Below are 9,052 nucleotides of genomic sequence, written 5' to 3' on the forward strand. Positions count from 1 at the left end.
AGTTGACCCGACAGCTTCACCTGCTTGTCCACGTAACCTTTCGAGTGCTTTGAAATACTTTTTTTCCCAACATCGGGCTGTCTCCACCGGCTCATCAATACCGTCCAATCCATAATCTGACCGCTGCGCGGCGTCTGGACTCGTATGCATCGACTGTCTGCAGCAAGCCATCCAGCCCTCCAGCTGTTTGGGCAGGCTGTAGTGAGGCACCATCGCTGCAGTTGTACTCATTTCTTTTTTAACGGTCATGCAGGCAACCAGCAGGAGCACTGTGGTTCAAAGGCCCGCCGCTGCCTCTCGAAGCAGCCTGCTGTGCGGTCACTTCGACTCACCTACACAACGAGGTCAGGGCTGGCCAATTAATGCTGCAGACGGCACAGCCTACACTGGAGGCTATCAGGCAGCCGAGGAGGTCTGTGATTATTAACACGCCTGTGCTACTAAATGTCAGGGGCTGGTGTGTGTGTGTGTTGGGGGAGGGAGTTGTGAGATTGATCAGCATGACCCTTCAGCAGAGGTGGCAAATTGGCAAGTGTGGGAAAGTTGGGGGATGGGGGAGGTGGCCAGAGAATGTGTGTGTGTGTGAGTTTGTGTGTGTGTGTGTGTGTGTGTGTGTGTGTGTGTGTGTGTGTGTGTGTGTGTGTGTGTGTTCACAGAAGAGTCTCCTGAAGTTATTAATAGTCCAGACTGCAGGCCAGATACAGTGGGAAGTCATTAATCTTGTAAACCATAGTGGAAGACAAAGTAATTTTCAAGATGATTTGGGGGGGTGAGGGTAGCAGGGTGCTAAAACATTCGATACATACACACACATACACACATGTGAACATATATTGTTCATGCACAATGACACACAATGGGTTTGAAAGGACAGGTGCTGAATGAATGTGGGGATGCACACACATGGAATAACCATGGGATGCAAACAACAGTTATCGCCCACGTACATACAATTACAACAACAATTACCACTGGGAAACAGGAACAACAGCCTTTTCACCTGCCCCATGCAAACCTCATCTGTAGAGGGGTGAAGAAGACGAAATAACGACAGAGGACAGCCAGGTCTCTTCTTCCCTGGCAAAATGTAATTATCGCCACCAAGTGCAGGCACAATACGTGCGAGGCAAATTGGAAACGGTAGCCTCCGACCAATTACGCGCCGGAGATAAAATCCCGCCGCTGCCACTCGGCTGAGTTACTGTTCCACCCGGGCCGTGATGTATGCTCTCCCGCAATCTCGCTGGCTTCTTCACGCACTCACCCCACCCAGCCCTGGGCCCTCCATCACCGCCTGCCAGGCGGACGCCGTGAATCAGTGCCGACTCAACCGCCACTTGGTGATGCGCCGTTGTGGATGCCGGTGCCGATGGGGGAATGGATCAGTAGGGACTGCGATGTGTACTTGACGACAGCAGAAGGTGGAGGTTGGTGGGTTGGTGGTGGTGGTGGTTGGGGATGAGGGTTTGAGGGGAGAGAGAGAGTTTTGGCGTGGGCAGGAGTAGAAGGGTGGCTGTGAATCACTACAGGGGCCGGGTGGCGGTGATGTGTTTGTGGATGGAACTGCGACAGAGCGGGTGGGTGGGGGCGGGGAGGAAGGAGGGGGGGGTGGTGCCAGAGGTGGAGGCGCTGGCGGTGAATCATGGGATGTGTGTGCAGGGATGAGGAAGGATAGAGTGAGAGGGAGAGATGGATGGATGGAGCTGAGTGGAGTGGAGTTTGAGGGGAACTCTAGCGTGGGATGAGAGTGGGTGTGTGGGAGGGAGTGAGATTGGGAGTTGGTGGATTTGAAGAGAGTGGACAGAAGAGAGTTTCGGGGTGCAGGAGAGCTGGAGGCGTGGGTGATGGCCATACCTCTGCGGCAGCTGAGGATAGTGGACAGGAGAAAGCCTGGGGCAGAGATCTGGCTACGAGTAGATGAGAATGAGGGTGGTAATTATGTGACTGAGGGTTTAGGTTTGGAGGCAACTGATATGAGAGGGTAGTTGTGGTCGGCTATGGTGAGTCAGTTTTGGGGAGTGGGGAGCATGTTTGTGTTGGATGATGGATGACTATGGACTGCTGGGTATAAATGGGACACTGCGGAGGTCTTACCTGAATTTCAGGTACGATTTTGCCCCTCTCCACACAGGTGCCCGCAAAAGCGGTGAGCGGGGCGGGCGCCACGACGGGGGCTGGGCCTGGCGAAGCTGCTCAAGTCGCAGCTGGGAATGTCGTTGACCTCGTGGCGCATGACAACGGTGTCCATGACGAAGAAGCGTCCCCATGGCAACCACAGCGTGTGCTCCTGGGTGATGAAGGGAGCGCGCTCGAAGCGCAGTGCGATGGCCACACCTCCGTTGGAGACCAGGCAAAGCTGAAAAAAGAGACGACCAGAACACTCAGGGACAGATATCTCACACTGCGGCCCCCACCAGTTAATTAGCAATTTCAACACTTATTACACGCTGCTTACACATACTCTCTGTGCATCACGAAGCAGCAATGAAGGAGATCACCAAAGGGCAGCTTATGCAAAAGGTTCAGTTTAAATCATCGAAATCACACAAGAGTCTATTAATGTGCTACTTAATAATTACTAATAAAAAATAATCGCATTTCACCATAAAGCCATGCCAATTTTTCACTCCTACTAAAAGAAACACCAAAAGGATTACATGATTGTTGTAATTAATTATAACACTAAATGAGAGCCTATGGTTGAAGCTATGCTGTTCCGCTAGTTAGTCTTTTATCAATGTGGCACACAATATGCGCAAAATACAATGGAATTATACAGCCGTCTTGATATTATTGAGCTTTGAGTAGGAGAAATTATATGGAATCGGCTGAATGGGTTTCTGCACAAATCCATTATTCTCTGAGGGGGAAAAGTAAGAATGCAGACATATTCATGTGCTTGATAGGAGACATATTCATGTGCGCGATAGGAGCCCTTGCTATCAGGTTTAAAGCCGCCACCGATTGTACCCCAATTGAAAATGGGGCCGCTTCGCGAGCTGGTAAGGAGATGAAATGTGTCGGTCGGGGACAAGCGGATGCCTGCGGCTTAATCAATCCCTGGTAATATCTGGACTCCATCCTATTTTGTGCCTCGCAGTGAAATCAGGCGACTGTGCCACGTTCGCCCTGCAGCTCTCCTGGTGGAGTAACCCTACCAGTCCTGGCCAGAAAGGTGTCTGATGCGCAAACCTGTTACATCCTCTGACCGCGAACGGGGACAGGAGATGTGACAGACCACCTGCGAGCCAGACACACCTGCGACTAAAGAGTTCAGCTCTTCGTTTTCTTTTTTTCACTCTTTCGAAACGGGCAATTAGCACCTGGTCATGGCGGCACCCCGGGGAGAAGGGCCCGTGCCAGGAGACGAGGTCCCCGGGCCTCCGTGCTAAAAGCACCGCAGCAGCACTCTCACACGGCCTGGACATTCATTCAAGCCCATTCCCTCATGTTTTGCACAACAGGGGGAAAAAAAGCTGGTTGTTGCCATGCCCGTAATAACACACACACACACACACACACACACACACACACACACACACACACACACACACACACACACACACACACACACACACACACACACACACGCACGCACCACTGTCCTGTAAACAAAGGTCTGTTCTGTCCTGTCCTTGTTGTGATGTCCTTGCTATTGTTGTGGATTCCCTGTGTGTGTGTACAGTATCTATGTGTAGGCGTATGTACAGTATGTGTGCATGTGTGCCTGCGTATCCAAGCATGTGGTATGGAACCCACATGGTGTTTCTGAGGTCGGTGCACTATCCCAACACACTCCTCACACACACACATGGGGCGGGTTGCTGATCGATGTGCAATTCAACAGTCCTATTATCAATCACGGCGGAAACCCTGTGGGCATGGAGTCCTCCTCCAGTACAGCAGTGCGCATGCAGCTGCTCTGGGTCTGAAGGAATGTCATTACCACCGTTTACTCAGCCACAGTGCGTTACGTTACCCCTGAGTCAATACACCGTCCCCACAGATTAATAATTGAAAGCAGTAATTAAAATCATTTAGACGACAGCTCGGTATGCGGCCTCCGGTGCAAGGGGTTCTTCTTTTATGATAAAAGTAGAGAGAGTCAGGGGAGAGGATAAGCTTTATATCTGTTTTGTTGTTGTTTTTGTTCGTGTTTTTGTTTTGTATTTTTTAAGCGGAAAAGCCCACCAGTCACCCTGTGCCCTGTCTGACACCTACAAACACAACAGATCAGGATCAGCCCCCCCAAAAAACTGAAAGAAAAGAAAAAAAAGCTGTTCTTGCAGATACTGTAGACAAGGAGGCAATTTGGTGAGCCAGGCATGATGGACAATGAAGAGCACATCATAAAAAAAAAGCACAATCGGCTGACAGCTTGGGTGTGGGGGAAGTGGCTGAACAGGTGCTTTTCTGATTTCACACTGCACTGAGTCTGTTCACGGTGATTGCAGGGAAGTCGCAGAAAGAGTGAGAGAGAGTGAGTGTGCGTGTTTTGTGTGTGTGTGTGTGTGTGTGTGTGTTTAGGTGAGGGACTGGGAGATGGGAGCAGTGTTTGCAGGTATGCTGGGGAGGTGTACAGGAAGAGAGATCGGAAAGAAAGAGAGGGAGAGGCAGAGTGATAGACATAAAGGAGACAAAAGGAGAGAGGAGAGGCAGAACTAACTGCACAACTCTGGGGAAGCCCAGAGGAAAAGAGAAGGAGAAGAGAAAGGAGAGAAAGAGAAAAGGTGCAGAGGTGCAGAGAGGATAAATAGAGGTAGAAAAAGAAAGAGAGGTAGAAAAAGAAAGAAAGAACGAAGACAGGGAGGGGCATGAAAATCACAGATGGTTAATGATTGTGCAGAAATGAAGGTGAAGAAAAGGGAGGGCCCAGTTGAACAGAGAGAGAGAGAGAGAGAGAGAGAGAGAGAGAGAGAGAGAGAGAGTGAGAGAGAGAGAGAGAGAGATAGATAGAGAGAGAGAGGAGAGAGAGAGGAGAGAGAGAGGAGAGAGAGGAGAGAGAGAGAGAGAGAGAGAGAGAGAGAGAGAGAGAGAGAGGAGTGGGGCCCATTTGAACATAGAGAACGAGAATGATAGAGTGGAACCAGTTCATCATCAAAGAGAGAGAGAGAGGGTGGGGGGGGGAGTGGGCCCAGTTGAACAGAGAAAAAAAAGAGAGTGAGGGATAAATGAGAAGGAGCTAGAAAGCAGGAGAGGGAGGAGGGGTATGGAATGAGTGCAGCCAGATGTGAAGGGCTGAGGAAGAGTGGGGAAAGAAAGAGACTACACGGAATGACTGTGATAAAGAGCCACTTCACAAGTCTTCTTCAACAACAAGGAGAGGCAGAGACAGAACCACAGACAGAATATAACATGAGGAGAGAGAGAAAGAAAGAAAGAAGAAAGAAAACAAAAAGAAGAGAGAGAGAGAGAGAGAGAGAGAGAGAGAGAGAGAGAGAGGAGAAGAGAGAGAGAGAGATGAGAGAGAGAGAGAGGAGAGGAGAGAGAGAGAGGAGAGATGAGGTTTGAGTCTGTGTTTCATCCTTTATCATTTGTGAGTATTTACAAACCACATCCCAAATGGTGTGTGATAATGATCGTCTCTCACCTACCTACCGTAGAGGAGGTGAGAGGAGTAGAAATAGACCTGGGGTGTGAATGCATGAACACTTTTATTTTATTGGATCGTGTTGAAGTGTGCTTGAGAGTGAGTGTGTGTGTGTGTGTGTGTGTTTGTATATGAGTGTGGTGTGTGTGTGTGTGTGTGTGTGTGTGTGTTTGTATATGAGTGTGGTGTGTGTGTGTGTGTGTGTGTGTGTGTGTGTGTGTGTGTGTGTGTTGAATCACCTTGTCGAGTGTGTGTATATGTGCTAGCGATTGAATAGTTGTGCATGTGAGTCCTTTAACTTCAAAGCAGTCATCCATTTTGGCAAGAAATCAACATCAATTCTGGCATAAACATTAAGACTTACAAAACAGAAGACTAAAGACTAGAAAACTACATGCTCAAAACGGCATTTTCTCCAAAATAACGATAAAAAAAAAACAAATAACAAGAGACAATTTTCACAACTCCATCACCATTTCTATATTTATACTATAATCTTAAGATTTTAAATCCCCTGTTACGACAGGTTAGGGTTGCATGGTAGGGATAGCACTTACTTACAAGTGGGGCTTCAGTGATGTCACTATCCTGTGGCTAATTGGTAAATGGAACACCTGTCCTCACTTTCCGGAAGCGGTTTTTGGCAGCAATTAGTTTGCAAGGCTCAGCATGAGCTTTTTGTCCCCTTGTGTTGCCGCCATTTGTGGACTATGGAATTGAATATGGCTTTGGAATAACCACCATCAAATTAAAATAAAACTTGAAACGTTGTACAAGAACCATCGCTTGGGCTAGCCATAGGGCTACAGGAATCGGCGGTACCGGGCAGGTTATGTGACTGCTCTTTGATTCTCCTGCCAAGCTGACACACACATAGCTCACATTCAGACACGGTTAGGACCTACTTCCAAGTTTGTGCACCACACATACAGTAGGGCTAGCGTATAGGGTAGCTGTGTTTTCTGTGTTTTGTTTGTGTTGCGAGTGCGAAAGGCTTTTAGATTAATTCAACAAACACCCCTAGACAATGAAGAGCTTGGGCCGAGGGCCGCCTCGTGACATCCCCACAACCTTTTATAGAAAAGAACAAGTGGAGAGCTCAGGACACACAATCGGTTTCTGTCTTACAACCAGGGTTGTGCAAAATTCACATTGCAATTCTGCTTCCTGTTTGCTACCTCAATTGAAATGCAAGTGAAATTCAAGAATTTAATTGGAATTTAAGAGCCAGTTTCAATTTAATTCTGGAATTTTGCACAACCCTGCTTACAACACAACATTGTGTGTGTGTGTGTGTGTGTGTGTGTGTGTGTGTGTGTGTGTGTGTGTGTGTGTGTGTGTGTGTGTGTACACAAATGCATATGTATGTCTGTGTGAGACTGAGAATGAGTCACTCACCTGCCATCCTGTCTAGTGATGGTGTAGCCGTAGGTAGGTTGCTAATGAAGCTGATGTTCACCTCCAACCAGCGGGGTGCCGTCAGAAGTCACAACTTGTCCCCGGAATACACAGGCGTGACTGTAACACACACACAAAGGCACACATACATACACACACACACACAAACACAAACACGCACACACACACACACACATACACGTCAGTGACTTTGCTTTGGCACTCTATAGTTTTCTCCCCACTTCTTATCACAGCGGTCCTTCATTATCTAAATAATGAAATAAAAACAAAAGCAGCAGCTTTAAAGGAGGCCTCGGTGGGGTTCCCAGCCTTAAAACACACAGATAATGAGAGGCAAACAAGATGGTGGAGCATTCGCCACAATGTCTAATTAAAAACCGGGGGACCTTTATTTACGTTTTGTAAAGCCCTGCTTTTCGATACCCACGTGTACCGCTGCCACATCGAACGCTTGACTTACACTTTTAGATATGGTAGGCCTATCTGGTACAAGTATGCCGTGCCGTGGCCAATAAATCAGTGTTAAAAGAGTCAAGCTCAATCAAATGCTGCTGCTGCTGCTGGGAGAGGTTTTGCTCCAGTGACTTTCCCACCACAGTCTCTCGCCACTATTATTATAAAAGCTCTATTTATTACAGCGAGTTGTGTGATGAGTGTTGGAGAGGAAAAAAAGTATTTCCCTAAGCAATCGCTCCATCTTTTCTCTTCAATTAGACTGTAGGCATATTTTCTCTCTCTCTCTCTCTCTCTCCTCTCTCTCTCTCTCTCTCTCTCTATTTTCTCTCTCTCTCTCTCTCTAAATGCATTGGATCTTAAACATTGCCTCGTACTGGAAACAATTAACACTGGCATGTAAGTGGCTGCCCTCGCGTCGTCCTTACTTGAGGCAAGAGCATTCACCCAATGAGAACCCGGGTCCCAGGGAACCCGGCTTTATGCTAATTCTGGCAGCCGCTTCCCCTTCGGAAGACCTTGGCCGTGCCGCGGCGCGATGGTCATAAACAACCCAGGAGGAGATCCGGTGGCCGCCACACCACACCTGCCACCGCAACACCCAGCCCCAAGCCCCCCCCCACCCCGGTTTCACCAACAGTGCATTGCAAATGAAATTACAACACAAAGTTGAAAGAGATTTTTTAAAAATACACCCCCCCCCCCCCCCCCCCCCACACACACCTCCCCCCAAATGCGACTGTGAGAGTTTAGCGAAAGAGTTTATTTTAGAATATCTCCTTTGATAGGGCCAGAGGTGGCCTTCCAGCAACCTTCAGATTTTTAACGGCGTAAAAGTGGAGCTCTTTCTCTCTCTCCCCACTGTGCTTTGTGAAATACACACACACACACACACACACACACACACACACACACACACACACACACACACACACGGGGCCGATCTGCCACCACGAAGGAACGATTTAAATATCTTCAAATCCAGACGGATGCTTTTGAGTGCCAGAAAATTAGTGAAAGAAAGAAAGAACGAGAGAGGGGGGGGGGGGGGGGAGCGAGAGAGAAAAGCGTGAAGACATCACTGAACTTCTTGGCAGGCAAAACTCATCACGCTGCAGAGAGCGAGGCACATTAAAGTTGAAGGAAACATGGACTGCATCGGAAAAATGTTTATCACTCGGTGGCCAGGCTTTTGTGGAACAAAAAGGAATGTGTTTGTTCGCTGCAGTGTTTTTGTTTTGAGATGCTATTTTGTGTGGGGCTGGGGGTGTTGTTTTCGACATAATGGTGTTGAATCCTATTAGTGCGGAGCGACATAACGATTCATCTCGACGTCGGTAGATTGAGACTTATTTCTGGAAGCCCTTCATTACGCGTTCGCAGAAGCTCACAGGTGTGGGAGGCAAATTAAAACATCATATTGCACAAAGGGGCCACGCGTGCACGAGAAGCCAAAATCCGTCGAGTGGAGGCTAAACAACAGGACAGCTGCTTGACGCATTGTCACAGAGCGTGCAAAAGCCCCCGTGACAAGTTTCTGACACGATCCCGCGTCTCACGCCATTGTGCCTCTGGCCGTTTACGCGGGCG

General features: G+C 48.4%; 1 protein-coding gene across 1 annotated transcript in view; it reads right to left on the reverse strand.

Annotated features, from left to right (window-relative positions):
* The window catches only part of tenm4 (teneurin transmembrane protein 4), a 135,187-nt gene that overhangs the window by 48,729 nt on the left and 77,406 nt on the right, over positions 1–9,052 (reverse strand). The window contains 4 exon segments of the mRNA XM_042064275.1: positions 2,095–2,178; positions 2,180–2,356; position 5,651; positions 6,989–7,108. Of these exon segments, the coding sequence (XP_041920209.1) occupies positions 2,095–2,178; positions 2,180–2,356; position 5,651; positions 6,989–7,108 (382 nt within the window).

Source organism: Alosa sapidissima, chromosome 15, assembly GCF_018492685.1.
Source record: "Alosa sapidissima isolate fAloSap1 chromosome 15, fAloSap1.pri, whole genome shotgun sequence".
In the NCBI taxonomy this organism is placed as follows: Eukaryota; Metazoa; Chordata; class Actinopteri; order Clupeiformes; family Clupeidae; genus Alosa; species Alosa sapidissima.